Source organism: Tursiops truncatus, chromosome 17 (assembly GCF_011762595.2).
Source record: "Tursiops truncatus isolate mTurTru1 chromosome 17, mTurTru1.mat.Y, whole genome shotgun sequence".
NCBI lineage: Eukaryota > Metazoa > Chordata > Mammalia > Artiodactyla > Delphinidae > Tursiops > Tursiops truncatus.
This window is the reverse complement of record NC_047050.1, coordinates 71,969,734-71,989,252: the sequence shown is the minus strand read 5'-3', so window position 1 is coordinate 71,989,252 and position 19,519 is coordinate 71,969,734. Positions and strand designations below refer to the sequence as shown.

Sequence of the window (19,519 nt, the reverse complement as noted above, 5' to 3'; positions counted from 1 at the left end):
AAAGCTAGTTCCATTTTGTTGAAGACCCGTTCCCTTTAACACTCTCAAGCTATTAGGCCAGAGAAACATCAGAGCTATCCAGGTATTTTTCTTTTGTTGAATGTGATAAATTCTTAAAATGTTGTCTAAACTGTGATGTCTACATTTTCATTCTGCAAATACTAGTATTAACGACCACTGTGGTTTTTAGATAAAGGAACGGCTGACCAACAGTAGTTGTAATTCTATCCACATCTGAACACAGCTTTTAAAAACACATCTACATCAATTATTCAAAGTCTTCTCTTCTCTCAGTTTGTATCTGAGATAGAACTAGATTTATCTAGATTTGACAAGAAATACAATATAATACAATACAGAAAATAACAAAGAGGTTAACCCAGAAATCCCACAAAGGGAAGGGAAAACTTGTAAATAGAAAATTAAAGAAAATAAAATTAAACCAGAAATTCCACAAAGATGAGAAAAAGGGGGATAACTAAATTTTATTAAGCTCACATTATGTAACTCGTGCTAGGGATTTTGGTATCGGTTTTGCCATCTTCCCCAGGAAGCAGGCATTTGTTGAATGCCTACTGTTCCGAGCCCTTGGGGATATCGTGTTGAACAAACAAAACAAAACGAACACCTCTGTCCTCATGGGGCTTACATTCCAGCGGGGAAGCAGACAAACATCAATGCTCACATACACAGCGCGTGACACAGGGAGAGCAAGGAGGAGCTGGAGATCTCGGACAGGCGTCCTCACAGAAAGGACCGCAGACAAACGTGAGCCAACGGAGCAGCGAGCTATGCTGGCATCTCAGGCAGAAGGAACAGCGGACACAGAGGCCTGAGCGGGGGAGCGGGGGGAGAAGTGCAGGCGCCGCATCACACCTTTGGGGCTTGAAGGGAATGAGGTGCTGCTGGAGGCTCTTGTGCCTCATGCGACCTTCTGTGTCGTCCAGGTTTCTGTTTCATTGGTTTAACCTCCAGTACACTATTTCTTCCCTTAACTGTGTCTAGTCTGCAACTAAAATCATTCCGTTTTTTTTTTCAGTTCTAAAATAGCTGTTTTCTATATTTTCCAGTTGTCTGCTTAAATCATCAACTTTATCTTCTAATTCCATGATTATAAAGAGCACAGTTATTTTAAAGTTTGCGTCTGCTCTATGAATCTATCGTGGTCTGTTTTTTACTGTCTCCTCATCTTGTATGCCTGTAATTTTTGATTAATTGCAATTACATATGAAAAATTAAGAGAAATAATTTAAGGCCTACACTGTTCTATTTCTCTAGAGAGACTGTGTATCTGCTCTTGGTGGAGGACAGAAGAATTAGCAACCTGCACCCCACACAGGACTGAGATGATAAGCCTTCCTCTGGGAGTATAGCTTTTCTGGGTTCTGATCCAAAGCCTAGGGGATTAATCAGCCCCCTAAACCCAAACTTGGGGAGCCTTAAACTCCAACTATTTTGTTTTATCCTTCCCAAATTCTGGATTTCTTTAAAGGCTCAATTCAGCTTCTCAGCTACCTCTTCAGGAATTGGTAGAAGCGTTCACAGCCTTTCTCAACCAGGGTTCCACCAGAGAGTGCAGCCCGGTGCCCTAAGGTGTCCACTCTGTATAAGGTGAGTTCACGTCTCTCCTGTGCATCTAGAACAGCAGTCGTTTGTACCACCCCTGGGAAGCTCAGGAAATAATTATGCACATCATTTTCTATGTTCTGTGGGCTCTGGAACCCCAGTTGAGAAAGGCTGCCCCAAGGGAAAATCAGCCAGAAATGCTAAAAGGGTCTGACCGCTGATTCCCATCAATACCCAATATATTTGATTATTACCTATGTCCTCCACTGGAAATGCAGTCTCCCTGAGAACAGGGGCTTCGCCTACCTTGTTTACTACTGTGTCCCCAGTGCCTGGCACAAGAAAGCATTCAATAAGCACTTCCTGAATGGATGCCTGGCTGGCAGTGACGGATTTATATGGGTTCACTCATTCTTCCAAGTGTCCTTATGTGACTGGCCAGGAGAGAGGTAGCAAGTGCTTCCAGTCCCGTGACGAAAGGGAAGGGGCTCCTGGCCCACCTAGGTGCACACCTAATTCATGGTGCAGAGGTTTCTCCACAATGAAAACATCAACTATCAGGGTTTCATAATGTTAGTATTAAGATTACTCCTTGCTCAGCTTTGAGACTCACCCAGAAACCTTCAGATTCTCATCTGGTTTAACAGCAGAGGGACCAGATGTGCTGAAGGTTTGTTCGGCTTGAACAAATCTGCTTGAAGGAAGACGTGCTGTTCTGTTATAAACAAGAGTATCTGGTCTGTCTAATACAATGTTTTTAATACACAGACCGATCACATTTTTAAACTTTTTATTCAAGCATAAAATAATTCATAGAAAGGTACAAATCCTAAGTGCACAGCTTAGTGAATTTTCACCAAGTGAGCACAACTATGTAACCAGCACCCGGATCAAGAAAGGCAACATCAACAGCCCCCAGCAGCTCCCCTTGTGCTCACCCTCAGTTATTATTATCTCCCCCACAAAGGAACGCCATCCTGACTTTCAACACCACCAGGGAGGTTAACTTGCTTTCGAGCTTCACAGAGATGGAATCAGAGTGGCTACCCCTTCGTGCCAGGTTTCTTTCCGTGAACTGCGTGCCCGTGAGATCTGTCCACGGTGCCGCAGGCAGCAACCCCTGGTTCCTTCTCGCTGTGTGAAAACTTGGTCTGTATGGTTGTACTACCACTTCTTTATCCACCCCAGTTATGAACACTTTGCTTCTCTCTAGTTTTGCCTGCATGTCTCTTCGGCACGTCTTGTCTCTGTTGAGTGGTTCCCAGAGCAGAATCCCTGGCTCTTGGGGAGGCATGTTTTCAGCTTTAACACGTGGTACAAACATTCTTCCAAAGCAGTTGTATCGACTTACATTCCCACAACAGTGGATGAGAATTCCTATAGCACCCCATTCCAGCTAACACTTGAAACTATCTTTTTAACTTTAATCTTCCTGGTGGGTGTGAATAGTACTGTATATTTTGTCTTTCATATATTAATGTTTGGCGTACAGTTAGCAAGAGTTGGCCCTGAAAGATGGAGCAATACTGGTAAACTGAAGAACTAAATATTACTTTTAATGTGCCAGGCACTATTCTAAATACTTTCCATATGTTAATTTACCTAATCTTCCTAACAACCCCATGTGATAAGCACTAATATTTCCATTTACAGATTAGGAATCGAGGCACAGAGCAGTTAAGCAATTTGCCTAAGGTCACACAGCAATTAAAGGCACAGCAAGGATTTCAAACTAGTGAGTTCGGCTCCTGACTTTGCTTTTAACCATGGATATTCTGCCTGACCCTATAAAACGGAGGGTCAGACCCTGTACCTTAATGAACTTCCCAAGATAATGTCACACTATGAGGACATATCGAGATGGCCAGCTGGTCCTCCACTTGTATCACCCAACCTGATGATGTGGCTTTGCTTTAAACTGCTTTAGTCCTAAAGTATCGTTCAAGATTCCATGTACTGTTATGTACCTCAGCTCTATTCTACCTATGAACAAACTGAATAGAATAAAAATAAAGGTATAAATAAAAAGACGCTAGTAAACCTCATCAGTACTGTACCAGCAATGTTCCGGCTGTCCCTGCACACGCCTGCACCTGCATGTGCCTATGCCTTTGAATGTCACGTGAGCCTTCATGCAAAGTGTCCCCCCCCCCCCGCCCCAGCTCTCCCTGTCTGAGTGCTGCCAGCCCCTTTTTCTGTTTGGTTTACACAGTTTCCTCTGGAAAGTCTTCCCATGTTCCATCAAGCAGTTAGCCTTCCTTCCTCCGTCCTCCCTAAACGCTCTGTATGTAAGTCAATCGCAGGTGTTCCTCTCCTGAATAATCACTGGGCTTTGTTTCTGAATCAAGAAATCAAACATTGATTACTTACTCAATTCTGGGCTCTGTGGATAAAAAGGGATGGCCTCTATCATCAGCTTAAAATATAATGGGAAACAGTAAGACAAATAAAGGTGCGATCACATCACTCTAAGGTAAGTACCCTAAATAGGATGTACACACGTGGGTCCAAATAATGACCACCTGACGTTTCCAGGGGATTGTGAAAGGCTTCAAAGTGAGGGTGATAACTGTTCCTTCGTAGACTCTGGTCTGCTTGCAGGCGAGGACTGAGTTCTACACATGCTGGTGAAAAGCTCAAGGAACACAATAAAACGAAGATGGCAGGTTCTTGTGGGAAATCCACTGTAACAGAGGACTAGTCTAGTGGTTCTCAAGTTCCTCCCGGCCTCTGCCCTGATCCACCCAAGGGATGTGACACGCCCCTCACATTAGCTCAACTACGATCGCTCGCTCACCTTACTTGGATGGGCAAGCCTAGTTAGGGAGGCAGAATCTGCTTTCCATGCCTTAGAGACATTGCCACTTCAGAGTCCTCTACTCCCTTATTAATAAAGCACATTTTGGGGGGTTGTTTTTGCTTAAAGGAGGAAAAACAAAAACAAAATCCCTTCATATTCACAACTTTAAAATCTGAAATTATTTCCTAAAGTTTTACATTTCTATAAAAGAGGTCAACTTTTCAAGAGATAGACTCGTGAAGCTCCTGATAGACATTTCAAGTAAATTGCACACTGCTCTTATTCTTGCTTCTGGTAAAATGGATACAAAAAATTACAGAACCTTCATCTTTTTATCTAAAATAAAAATTTTAGATAAATTTTTATCTAGGCTTTTCAATCCACATTTAAAATGCATTTTCATAAATAACCTTTTCACAATCTGTAACTCTGTTTTAATTAAATTTCTCACTGTGGAAAACAAGATAATTGAAGCAGTTTAGAGATTACTTGTCAAAAAAATTACGCCAGCAGTCACTGCAATGGGAAAATTTGCCGTTAGTACAACTCTCATCTGGACCGAAACTCCCAGACTAGTCATACAATTAAAACTTCAGGTGAGCTCTCAGAAGAATGACAAGGAACGTGACTTCCCTGAGTCTTTAAGCAAAGTCTACATTACAGAATTACGTGTACATTTTAAAGATATATTTTCCCCTACAGGCTTTCACTGATGTTCCTAGTTGACAAAATTTCAGAAGAGTTTATTCTTAGCGCTGACGGAGAAATGGTGGTCCCCGCGGAGCCATTTTATAGACAAGGACACTGTTGATGGTGGTAGCAGCGTTTTTCTTGAGACAAGTTTCTTTTCCTACAGCTTTAATGAGTCTGATGCTAGAGAACAGGCAGGAAAGGCATGTCTTTGTGTACAAACACAAGGTACAGATTTCTGCTCCCATTTAAACTGTCTCTTTGACCCTTCACACTTGCGTTAGGTTAACCAATGGCAGAAGTCCTATGAGGACACACCCTCCAGTAGTTGCAGAAGGACTAGTAAAACCAGCTACTAACCAATCATGGGCCTCGTGCTCTAAGTTTCGCATAGGAACCCTCATGTCTGAAGTGATTAAATAATTTTTCCCATTCACCTGTCAGTTTCTCTGTCCACAAACAGAGTTTTAAATTAGATGAAACTGACTTGTCCAGGAAGCACCAGATCTTGGTTAAGAGCGTGGGCTCTGGAGCCAGACTGCTGGGCCTTAAATCCTAGCTCTGCCCCAATCAGTTGTATGACTTCTAGAAAGTATTGATATCTCATGTGGTGTTTTAAGGATATGACAGATCCACGTAAAGCGCTGAGGAAAGTGCTGGTTAAGAAAAATAAGGGCATGTGGGTTTCATTACTTACTAGAAGTGTGATTTGGGAAAAATTAGTTCATCTCTCTAAACGGTCTGGTGATCATGTTTACCTCACAGGACTGAAGTGAGGATTAAATAAGATGATACAGGAGGAGTGCGCGGCACACTAATATGTTCTATAAAGTAAATACCCAACAAGCGGCAGCTGCCTTTTCTTCCATCAGCTTCTAGAAGTTGCAGAGTGCACTGTTTTCCTGTGGTTACGGAATCAGAAAAATATGAGAGGACTAAAACAGTCAGGAGAACACTGCCCTACACTCTTGTGATCGCTTCCAAATGAAGCCATCTCCTTCAGATACTGTCCTTCCAAACATATAATAAATTAAAGCAGCAACTTCTGACCTTAAGACTGAAGTTGATGATTTTACAAAGAAGCACCTAGAAAGCTCAGGATCCTCTTCAGTCAGTCAGACAGACCAGATAAGGGCATCAACCTGGAAGAAAGGTCCATGGCTAGGGATGCCTCCGCTATACGGTTATGATTGTGTCTCCGGCTCTGGTTCTTATACTCTTTCCTCACTTATTTTCTCACTTCTTCTAGGTCATAAACACTACACAAGCTAGAATATTGTGAATAAAAGCTTTAGACCCCGGGTTAGGGAACCTGGGATCCAATCTCAGTTCACCCACTTCTCATCCCGCAGGCCACTGGACGGGATGTCCACCCTTGCACAGTGCAGGCTGGGTCATCCCGTGTGTCTGTGGCTTACTGACCTTCCTTCCTTCCTCCTGTCTGGGAGAAGACACCACCCAGCAGCACTGTGAGGGCTGGGGCAGCAGCGTATGGGGGACCACGTGCTCCACTGCACACCACATCCCCCGTGGGGAGGCCCTGATCAGAGGATCTGAAGAGAAAAGCGCCTGGTGCTCTAGTCAGATGTACTTGGCTCTGCTTCTTCCTACGGCCCAGCAGCCTCAAGGAGCCTGCACATCCTTCTCTAAAACGTGTAAAAGTCCTTCGTGTGCCCAGCCATCCCCTGCCTCGCTCAAGTAGGCACTGCCACACCAGATGGGGTGGTTTCAGGACAATTCCACATTCTGTTCAGTAAACATCATACAGCTGGATAATCAGAGCATTTTAAGTACCTGAGAGAGCTTTCATATTCTGATGAACTCCTACGACTTCATCTAGAACGCCCCACTGTACATATGTTTAAAGGTGATTAACCCATCAGCTCAGGCTCAAAAGCTTAGAATGATTACACAATATTAAGATATCAAGGGATATTAGTGAATGGTAAATACCTCCCATGAATAGAAGGCTGATGCAACCATAATTAAATGAGTTAAAAAATAATATGATTAAAATTTCTAAGACAATTCTAGTTTATACATCTTGAAAGGTGAGTTTGCATTTAAAAAAGGATCTCACTTTTAAAATTATTTTTCAAAACTTGTTTCAGAATTCAAAACATTCAGAGCCACTCACCTTTAGCTTGTTTCTCTCATTAGAATGTTTGCTTTGTTTATATTGTGACTTTCCTTTCAATATCAAGATTTCTATTTGATGAAAATACAATTTCTTATTAAAAGAACATGTTTAGGGAGAGTGGAAACTAGGTAAGTTTCAGAAAACAACCAATTATAGAATTTTAAAGTTGGAAAAGAGGTTAGAACAGCATCTGGTCTAACCTGCTGATTTATAGGTAAAGTACCATCACCTGCACTTTGCAGATGAAGAAACTAAAAAGGTTAAATAGTTTACAAAAGAAAAAAAGTAGACATCACACAGACAATAAGGAGGATTAGAAACCAAGTATTTTACATCTCAGAATAATAACCTCTTTATTAAACAGCATTGTCTTTCCTATTTATTAGGTCACTAAACGTCTGCTAAAATTGGCTTTAATTTTATTTCACTAAGTATGTTTAACAAGGCACACGACACACGGAATGACAGAATGAGTTGGCATTAATAAAAGCCATCCTCCATATGTTTATTTAGTATCTCCAAAATGTCAGGCCCTGTGATAGGCTCTGGGCAAACTAAGATTTAAAAAAAAAAAAAAATGACATAGTTCCTGCCCTGAAGAAATCCAGCCTACAGGGGACAAAGACAAGTAAGCAGACACTGAGGCAGGCACCACGTGCACCCAGGGGTGCCTGAGTAGGACCAGGAAGGCCTCACAGCTGAAGAATAAATAGTAAAAAGAATTGGTAGGGACAGAACTAAAAAAGGCATTAGAAGAGAAGCAATAGTACATACACAGATAGCCACACAGTCCTGGTATGTTTAAGGAACTGCAGTATAGGTACTGATTGAAATAAAATGATGATGTGGGGAGAGCAGGGGGTTAAGAGGCTGAAGAGGGCAGTCAAGAAACCCTTCAGACATCACTCAGCAGAATCTCGACTTTATCCTCCTAAACTTCTCAACTAGCTCTTACGTTCTGGGGCTGGCGGGGCAGTAGCATCATCAGACTTTAGATACCAGAAAGTATACCAGAAGTAATATGAGTAATACATCATTTAAGGGAAGGACCCAGGGTTAGGGCAGGACAACAAGTAAAGGTGGGACTAGGGAGGCTAAGGCAATCATCTGTCTGTGTGTCTGTCCATCCATCTAAACAACCAGCGTTAGAGGGCAGACAGCAGAAGCAAGAAGAACTACAATCCTGCAGCCTGTGGAAAAAAACCCACGTTCACAGAAAGACAGACAAGATGAAAAGGCAGAGGGCTACGTACCAGATGAAGGAACAAGATAAAACCCCAGAAAAACAATCAAATGAAGTGGAGACAGGCTACCTTCCAGAAAAAGAATTCAGAATAATGATAGCGAAGATGATCCAGGACCTCAGAAAAAGAATGGAGGCAAAGATCGAGAAGATGCAAGAAATGTTTAACAAAGACCTAGAAGAATTACAGAACAAACAAACAGAGATGAACAATACAATAACCGAAATGAAAACTACACTAGAAGGAATCAACAGCAGAATAACTGAGGCAGAAGAACGGATAAGTGACCTGGAAGACAGAATGGTGGAATTCACTGCTGTGGAACAGAATAAAGAAAAAAGAATGAAAAGAAATGAAGACAGCCTAAGAGACCTCTGGGACAACATTAAATGCAACAACATTCGCATTATAGGGGTCCCAGAAGGAGAAAAGAGAGAGAGAGGACCTGAGAAAATATCTGAAGAGATTATACTAGAAAACTTCCCTAACATGGGAAAGGAAACGGCCAGCCAAGTCCAGGAAGTGCAGAGAGTCCGATACAGGAATAAACCCAAGGAGAAACACGCCGAGACACATAGTAATCAAACTGGCAAAAATTAAAGACAAAGAAAAATTATTGAAAGCAGCAAGGGAAAAACAACATATAACATACAAGGGAACTCCCATAAGGTTAACAGCTGATTTCTCAGCAGAAACTCTACAAGCCAGAAGGGAGTGGCATGATATACTTAAAGTGATGAAAGGGAAGAACCTACAACCAAGACTACTCTACCCGGCAAGGATTTCATTCAGATTCGATGGAGAAATCAAAAGCTTTACAAGCAAAAGCTTTACAAGCAAAAGCTTTACAAGCAAAAGCTAAGAGAATTCAGCACCACCAAACCAGCTCTACAACAAACAAATGCTAAAGGAGCTTCTCTAAGTGGGAAACACAAGAGTAGAAAAGGACCTACAAAAACAAACCCAAAACAATTAAGAAAATGGTCATAGGAGCATACATATCAATAATTACCTTAAACGTGAATGAACTAAATGCTCCAACCAAAAGACACAGGCTTGCTGAATGGATACAAAAACAAGACCCATATATATGCTGTCTACAAGAGACCCACTTCAGACCTAGGGACACATACTGACTGTAAGTGAGGAGATGGAAAAAGATATTCCATGCAAATGGAAATCAAAAGAAAGCTGGAGTAGCAATACTCATATCAGATAAAATAGACTTTAAAATAAAGAACGTTACAAGAGATAAGGAAGGACGCTACATAATGATCAAGGGATCAATCCAAGAAGAAGATATAACGATTATAAATATATATGCACCCAACACAGGAGCACCTCAATATATAAGGCAACTGCTAACAGCTATAAAAGAGGAAATCGAAAGCAACACAGTAATACTGGGGGACTTTAACACCTCACTTACACCAATGGACAGATCATCCAAAGTGAAAATAAATAAGGAAACAGAAGCTTTAAATGACACAATAGACCAGAGAGATTTAATTGATATTTATAGGACATTCCATCCAAAAACAGCAGATTACACTTTCTTCTCAAGTGCGCATGGAACATTCTCCAGGATAGATCACATCTTAGGTCACAAATCAAGCCTCAGTAAATTTAAGAAAATTGAAATCATATCAAGCATCTTTTCTGACCACAAGGCTATGAGACTAGAAATGAATTACAGGGAAAAAAATGTAAGAAAGACAAACACATGGAAGCTAAACAATACATTACTAAATAACCAAGAGGTCACTGAAGAAATCAAAGAGGAAATCAAAAAATACCGAGAGACAAATGACAATGAAAACACGACAACGCAAAACCTATGGGATGCAGCAAGAGCAGTTCTAAGAGGGAAGTTTATAGCTATACAAGCCTACCTCAAGAAACAAGTCTTAAATAAACAATCTAACCTTACACCTAAAGGAACCAGAGAAAGAAGAACAAACAAAACCCGAAGTTGGAAGAAGGAAAGAAATCATAAAGATCAGAGCAGAAATAAATGACATAGAAACAAAGAAAACAATAGCAAAGATCAATAAAACTAAAAGCTGGTTCTTTGAGAAGATAAACAAAATTGATAAACCATTAGCCAGACTCATGAAGAAAAAGAGGGAGAGGACTCAAATCAATAAAATTAGAAATGAAAAAGGAGAAGTTATAATGGACACCACAGAAATACAAAGCATCCTAAGAGACTACTACAAGCAACTCTATGCCAATAAAATGGACAACCTGGAAGAAATGGACAGATTCTTAGAAAGGTATAACCTTCCAAGATTGAACCAGGAAGAAATAGAAAATATGAACAGACCAATCACAAGTAATGAAATTGCAACCGTGATTAAAAATCTTCCAACAAAAGTCCAGGACCATATGGCTTCACAGGTGAATTCTTCAAACATTTAGAGAAGAGCTAACACCCAACCTTCTCAAACTCTTCCAAAAAACTGCAGAGGAAGGACACTCCTACACTCATTCTATGAGGCCACCATCACCCCGATACCAAAACCAGACAAAGATACCACAAAAAAAGAAAGTTACAGACCAGGATCACTGATGAACATAGATGCAAAAATCCTCAACAGAATACTAGTAAACAGAATCCAACAACACATTAAAAGGATCATACACCATGATCAAGTGGGATTTATCCCAGGGATGCAACGATTCTTCAATATACGCAAATCAATCGATGTGATACACCATATTAACAAACTGAAGAATAAAAACCATGGGACCATCTCAATGGATGCAGAAAAAGCTGTTGACAAAATTCAACACCCATTTATAATAAAAACTCTCCAGAAAGTGGGCACAGAGGGAACCTAGCTCAACATAATAAAGGCCATATATGACAAACCCACAGCAAACATCATTCTCAAGGGTGAGAAACTGAAAGCATTTCCTCTAAGATCACGAACAAGACAAGGATGTCCACTCTCACCACTATTATTCAACATAGTTTTGGAAGTCCTAGCCACGGCAATCAGAGAAGAAAAAGAAATAAAAGGAATACAAATTGGAAAAGAAGAAGTAAAACTGTCACTGTTTGCAGATGACGTGATACTATACACAGGGAATCCTAACGATGCCACCAGAAACCTACTAGAGCTAATCAATGAATCTGGTAAAGTTGCGGGATACAAAATTAATGCACAGAAATCTCTTGCATTCCTATACACTACTGATGAAAAATCTGAAAGGGAAATTAAGGAAACACTCCCATTTACCATTGCAACAAAAGGAATAAGATACCTAGGAATAAAGCTACCTAGGGAGACAAAAGACCTGTATGCAGAAAACTATAAGACACTGATGAAAGAAATTAAAGATGATACCAGTAGATGGAGAGATATACCATGTTCTTGGACTGGAAGAATCAATATTGTGAAAATGACTATACTACCCAAAGCAATCTACAGATTCAAGGCAATCTCCATCAACTTACCAATGGCATTTTTTACGGAACTAGAACAAAAAATCTTAAAATTTGTATGTAGACACAAGAGACACCGAATAGCCAAAGCAGTCTTGGGGGAAAAAAACGGAGCTGGAGGAATCAAACTCCCTGACTTCAGGCTATACTACAAAGCTACAGTAATCAAGACAATATGGTACTGGCACAAAAACAGAAACATAGATCAGTGGAACAAGATAGAAAGCCCAGAGATAAACCCACGCACCTATGGTCAACTAATCTATGACAAAGGAGGCAAGGATATACAATGGAGAAAAGACAGTCTCTTCAATAAGTGGTGCTGGGAAAACTGGACAGCTACATGTAAAAGCATGAAATTAGAACACTCCGTAACAGCATACACAAAAATAAACTCAAAACGGATTAGAGACCTAAATTTAAGACCGGATACTATAAAACTCTTAGAGGAAAACATATGAAGAACACTCTTTGACCTAAATCACAGCAAGATCTTTTTTGATCCACCTCCTAGAGTAATGGAAATGAAAACAAAAATAAACAAATGGGACCTAATGAAACTTCAAAGCTTTTGCAAAGCAAAGCAAACCATAAACAAGACAAAAAGACAACCCTCAGAATGGGAGAAAATATTTGCAAACAAATCAACTGACAAAGGATTAATCTCCAAAATATATAAACCGCTCATGCAGCTCAATATGAAAAAAGCAGACAACCTAATCCGAAAATGGGCAGAAGACCTAAACAGATATCTCTCCAAAGAAGACATACAGATGGCCAAGAAGCACATGAAAAGCTGCTCAACATCACTAATTATTAGAGAAATGCAAATCAAAACTAAAATGAGGTATCAACTCACACCAGTCAGAATGGGCATCATCAGAAAATCTACAAACAACAGATGCTGGAGGGGGTGTGGAGAAAAGGGAACCCTCTTGCACTGTTGGTGGGAATGTAAATTGATATGGCCACTATGGAGAACAGCATGGAGGTTCCTTAAAAAACTAATAATAGAATTACCATATGACCCAACAATCCCACTACTGGGCATATACCCAGAGAAAACCGTAACTCAAAAAGACAGATGCACCCCAATGTTCACTGCAGCACTATTTACAATAGCCAGGTCATGGAAGCAACCTAAATGCCCATCGACAGACGAACGGATAAAGAAGATGTGGTACATATATACAATGGAATATTACTCAGCCATAAAAAGGAACGAAATTGGGTCATTTGTAGAGACATGGATGGATCTAGAGACTGTCATATAGAGTGAAGTAAGTCATAAAGAGAAAAACAAGTATCGTATATTAACACATATATGTGGAACCTAGAAAAATGGTACAGATGATCTGGTTTGCAGGGCAGAAATTGAGACACAGATGCAGAGAACAAACGTATGGACACCAAGGGGGGAAAGCGGCGGGGGTGGGGGGTGGTGGTGGTGGTGGTGGTGTGCTGAATTGGGAGATTGGGACTGACATGTAGACACTGATGTGTATAAAACGGATGGCTAATAAGAACGTGCTGTATAAAAAAATAAATAAAATTAAATTTAAAAATTAATAAAAAGAAATAAACAACGAGCATTTACTGAGGGACTACTATATGTTAGGTGGTAGTATAAAAGAATAAACAAAGACTTAAAGTTAGCGAGAAGTCTGACGTGAAAACGATATACAAACAAGTAACTACCAATTGTGGAAAGTGCAGGCACTATGAGAGGCCATCATCAGAGCACAGGAGTTGGACACGGGGAGGTTGGCAAGAATGTTTTCTAAGACGCAGGAGGACAAGTGTCTTCCCTAAAGCAGCTGTGACGTAGACTAACTGGAGATCAAACAGTTATTCATGAAGAAGTGAGCTGTGTTTACCGTGTGAATGCAGGGAATGACGATAAACGAAAGAGATCCTGGGCGCCTGGGTTCATGGAGATGCTGCTCCCTCAACAAGGGCCCTGGGAGGAACAAGCCCCCTGCAGGCCACACCACAGCCTGCACGGAGCTGCGGGCCTGTACGGAGGGACTCAGGAAGGGGCCCTAGAGAGAGCTCGGAGGAGCGACAGATCTAGTAGTCACTAACACACAAATGTCACGTGAAATGACGGCAATGGACAAGATTTTTCAGAGACGGTAAAATAAAACAACCAGACTGAGTGTTTGGGGAACACGCAGCTACAGTCGTCCCTCGGTATACACGAGCGATTGGTTCCAGGACCCCCTCGGAACCAAAATCCACAGACGCTCAAGTTCCTATATAAACCGGATATGTAGTTATATCTGCATATAACCTACGCATCCTCCCTTGTATTCTAAATCATCTCCAGATTATTTATAATAACTAATACAATGTAAATACTATTTAAATAGTTGTAAATACAATGTAAATACTATGTAAATAGTGGCCTGCATGGGGCAAATTCAAGTTTTGCTTCAATTTTGGAACTTTATGGAACTCTTTAAAAAAAATATTTTCCGTTTATGGTTGGTTGAATCCGCAGATGCCCAACTTGCAGATAATGGAGGGCGGAGTGTACTTTGCTTGTGTGTTTTCTTTGTATGTGGAGCCTAAAGCAATTTATAAAAAATGACTTCACTTTAGAAATTCATATGTAAGTTGGGCTCGGCCAGCAAGCATCAAACATGTCCTTTTGTGTAATTACAACGACGTTTTGAATTGCTAAAGTGCTCTCATTGCATATATTCTGGGTTACACTAATTATTTGTCAGCTATTTAATTATTTGGACGTAAGTAATGAATGAATGTCATTCTGGGAAAGAGGTGCTTCTTATTCTCGAAAAAGAGATGTGAAGTTACTGTAATTATATCCAATTTTACTAAGTTAAAAGTGGAGCAGAAGGTCCCAGTTTGTACTCAAATGGTTGAAAACACATCCATTATCTGTTTTCTTCCTTTTTGGAAAAAAGCTAATCGTGTTGAATTGCCTTGTATTCTTAGAGTTATTCTCAGAAGCCTAGTGTTCATGGAGCGGTGGTGAGCCTATACTATTCACATGGCTACTGTGTGTTACATGTACTTTTGTGATACTAACGTTTCTCACAGTGGAACAGATTTGCTAACAGATGTTCTTTTCAATGACACATACTCAGGGAATATTCTGTGACAGTGACTCCGATGAAGAACAGCTGGCTCAGATGACATTGTAAATGATCAAGTTATCTTCACCAACTCACCTTGAGAAAAATCAGTCCAATTTCAATAGGCACAACATTCCAACAAGAAAATACCTTTAAGTTATCAGGCTTTCTTGCTTGGGCTAATAGGGAACATTTTTATAATGGGCAGATTATAACTATTTACTAAAAATAATATTAACATATACCATACACTGAGTTTTTTCTTGGGCCTAAAACTGTATTGAAATACCTTCATTTTAGTATACATAATCTGAAGAACACTGAGTATTTTAAGGGCTGAAATGTATACTTTCTCAAAAAAGCACCAGTTGTGGCAGGATTTGAAAGAACAGGTTTCATCCCCTTTTTTGTTTAAATAAGTAACTGATATGATTTCTTTGCATCTTTTATTCTGGAAATAATGGCCTCAGATACTAAATGTTAAATCAGAGTTAAAATAAGTAAACTGAATTGGTTAGATATAACCAACAAGTTCTATAGAAAAAGCACATTTATTATGACAAATGTATTTCAAGGAAATCATTAAAGATTATATTTTTGAGTTCCAAAGGAATGACAAGCCTTTTTTAGAGATATGGATGCTCGGAAATTCTTAAACAGTGAAAGCGCTATTTCATTTTTTTTTTCTTTTTGCCTATCAATGTAATAATGCTTTGCTTATTATTATTTTTAAAATCCTAACCCATCCCATTCTTCCTAATGGTTCTCAGTTTCCATTTCCCTACTTAAGGTAGCTTTTAACCAGAGAATTATTAAACTGCAAGGGACCACAGTGGTTACATAATCTCCTGCCATCCTTTGCTGCACTCCTGATGACAGCAGGGTACAGGATCTGCTGCACTTTCCCCAAAGGTGAGGAGATCTTATCATCTCAGCTCGCAGAGCGCTGGTTTCAAACAAGCACAGGCTGTTCAAGATAGAATACAGGCCTTGCATCGTGAATCCCGCATCTGCCCCTTCTGTATCACCCTTGTGACGTGAGGAAAGACACTAACTTCCCACACCTGAAATTCTCACCTGTACAATAGGATCACAATACCTCCTCTCTGAGTGGCTGTGGGAACAACATGACATGACATATAAGAAAGTGCCTCATGGAGAGCAGTTTCTCATTAAATGTTACGTCCTTCTTGAAAGTTCATTCTCATACTGAGATCAGACTTATAACACACGACTCCGTTATTTTCAGGAGCTACACAGAATCGGTCTTACGTCTTTGTAACCTGCAACTGCCCTCTGAGCACAAGAATAAGGAAGGGAAGATCTTTGTTCAAATGCCAACTACCATATTCTTCCCACGGGATGGTTACAGTAACTCACTTAGAAAAGATCAATGGCAACCTTCGTTAGGAAAACTTACCTGGTCCCAACTTTACTGGGTTGTCTAGTCCAGTAAACATTTACTAAGTGCTTGCAATGTGCCAGAAACTAGGCTAGTGGCTAGAGACTAATTACGAGACACAGTGCCTTTCCTGACAAGTCTACAATCTTCTGAGAAACAGACGTATACTAAGTGAAGATTGCACTACGCAGCGACATGCTAATAAGTTAGATATAAACCGCTAAGTGACTGAAAACGACAAAGCACGCAGGAGGCATTTGGGGTGGGTTCTCCACAGGCGGCAATTTTTAAAAACTCGGTCTTGAGAATATTCATCCATTCAGCAAACATGTACTAAGGACCGACTGTGTGCTAGACGTTATACTAGGTGCTGAGAATATAAAGGTGGGTGCAGGGGTGGGGTCGGGGGTCCCTACTCCCATGGAGTTTAGAGTCTAATTTATGATTATTCCAGTCCAATGGAATAGGTATTTTAGTAGACTCTAAGAAGACCAGCTTCAACTTTCCCACTTGCCACGTGAATGAGTAACCATTTTTGGGGGGGGGGGGGGTTCCAGGACCCAGGCTAAGTTGGATATTTTGTAGTATACCCACATGATCTAAAATCCTAGAAATAAGCAAATAAACAAAGTAATTTTTTAAAGGTTTTCTTTCCCCTTCCCATGCTGCAAAGCTAAGCATACAGTGCGAGTAATCTTTAGAATCTCAAACAGTTAAGACGAATGGCAAATGCTAAGCAAGACAGCCAACGTGGCCGTCTGTGATTTGAAGGCAACGCTGTGGTGTGGCAGAATGAGTACGAGCTGTGCTGGAAATGCAGCCTCAGGGACAACGCGCGCCTGGGAAGGGCCAGGCGTGAGTGTGGGCTCACGCGATGCAGGCTGCCTTTCTGCTTACAGCCCTCCAGCCCTCGTCTGCTAATGACAGGACACATATTCTTCTGCACGGCCACCATCCCACTAGCCGTGGTAGTGGATGGGAAGGGGTGTTATTAACTCAACAGAATACTTTGCAAATCGACTGTTTTCAGGCCTTTGCCATCACATATCAATAAAACTCAGAGCTAAACACAGAAAAACCAAGTGCCTTGAATTTCTCTTCCTTTTGCTCCCCTCGACTTTAACCTTTCAAGAAAGTTTCATTTGTATTCATCTAATTTCATTCAAGACTCACCGGGGTATACACACTGAGACAGAGGATGTGTGTGTCTGGCTCACACTGTAGGAATTCGATCGATCTTTGCTGAGTGGGAAGATGAATTAATGTATGGAAAGAAGGCACTAGCTCTTTCTGAGACGGGTGGATTGGTGGACTTAGCCAAAAAAAGCTAAGTACCTTGCCTGACCCGTACCATGTTCATAGCACAGGGGGGCCTAGGATCCAGGTTTCCCACACCCCCTGCCTTGGCGATTACGGCGACACCATCCAGCCACATCTACAGCACCCAAACCTGAGAGAACTCAAGGCAGGCCGAGGTGGGAAAAAGCAGACACCGGGCCACCTCAGAGGAATTTCACAACGTTTCCTTTCCCTCAGTCTCTGCTACTCTCAGGAGACTCAGCCTTTGTGGATGAATCTGAGGCACCACCGCCAGCTTGCTAAGAACACTAGTAAACAGGACCACGTCCAGCTGTAGAGAACACAGAGCCGAGACACAGACACGGCCTTCCCCAAGCGAACAGCCCAATGGTGAAGCTGCCCACATGGCACTGATTTTCAGAATATAATTCGCTGAGCTCCCAGCGTGCGCTCTGCCAGTGCAAAGGGGTGCAGCTCTCCGTCCCTGCCCCGCCAGCGGCCACAGTCAGGTGGGAGACTGCGGTGATGCTCAACAGGCCAGCTCTTGCCTCCCATGAGTTGCCCTAGTAACAGCTGACCTAAGTCTGCAAGGACAGACAGGAACAGTCGGATGAGGGGGAGGAGGACTCGAGGCCGAGGCTGCTACATGAGGAAAGTTCTGGACGCCTAAGAGGACGCAGTACATTTAGGGAATTATAAGAAGTGCAGTACGACCAGGACGAAGACTCAGCTCCTTCGGTGGCTGCAGATGACACTGAAGAAGTTGTCTGTGGCCCAGGGATTACTGCAAGTTCCAGAAACTATGCAAAGAGGTGCTGAGTTCCTAGCAAGAGACCTCCATTAAAGGGAGACATGGAAACCTACTGGGTCTGGCATTTTAGGCCTGTCACCTCTTCCCCCTTCTTTGACAACAGTTCATATACTTTCTTTAATACTTTCAATTACTAATACGAAACATCTATCCAGTACTCCTCTTCCTCATTTATGTTAACCAGAAAGTTACAGTAAGAATCCCAGGGGTTCTGTATTCCTGGTAAAGATTCCGCCCTCCCCACCCCCTGCCGCCCATTTTCCATGGATGTATTTTCTTTCTCTTATGCTAAATAAGTCTATGAACCATATCAAAGGATTATGGAATGATAAATGGAAAAACTGGTAATCCATTAATTAAAAAAACTGGGAACTTTTATTTTCTTCACTGAAAAGAATTTCCACTAAGAATCGGTATTCAGGAGCACAGCTTAAGAGGAAACGCTTAAGGGTAAAAACAGCTTGGTGTACGTAGGCAACTGCTTTTTGAATGACTGCATCACTCAGAGGCAACCTGCAGAGGACGGTGGCCGAATGCTACGCTACACGCCTGGTGGGCTTGCCCGCATGCCTCCTTGACCCTGGTTCTGAACCTCGCCACCACCCAAACTCATCTTCCATATCTGAGGTTTAAGTTATTTGACGAAACAGGTTACTTCTTTCACATTTTCTGTGCCTGTGGTACCAAGTACTTATTTAGCACTCAATAAACGTTTGCTAAAGAGCTAAAGCAACGTGAGGGATATCGGTCACAACACCTGACGCTATGTCTGGGTCACAGATCATCAGAACACCTCCACTTACATAATCTCCATAGGTCTCTTGTGTTGGGGGTGGCGGTGGAGGTCTGTACCCAGTTGGGGGGACGCCTCTTGCTCTGGGAGTGAGAAGTCCTCTTCCTCGACTCACTGGCCCTCGGGTGGAAAGGATTCCTCTGGAAGTCGGCGTCCCTCGCGGTACCCCGACTCCCACTGGCCGGGCCGCGACTCCTCCCCTTCCCCTGCAAGCAAGAGGGT

General features: G+C 41.6%; 1 protein-coding gene across 13 annotated transcripts in view; it reads right to left on the bottom strand.

Annotated features, from left to right (window-relative positions):
• Positions 1-19,519, bottom strand: part of KHDRBS3 (KH RNA binding domain containing, signal transduction associated 3) — a 204,554-nt gene that overhangs the window by 68,972 nt on the left and 116,063 nt on the right. For 8 of the 13 annotated variants that reach the window (XR_002175724.3, XM_019931972.3, XM_019931975.3 and 5 more), the window contains one exon: positions 19,308-19,503. The exons of the other annotated variants lie outside the window; for them this stretch is intronic. Coding sequence is in view for 7 of the 8 variants with exons in the window: in XM_019931972.3 (XP_019787531.1) it covers positions 19,308-19,503 (196 nt within the window). In the remaining variant the exon portion in view is untranslated. The remainder of the gene's footprint in view (positions 1-19,307; positions 19,504-19,519) is intronic. 13 annotated transcript variants of the gene reach the window in all.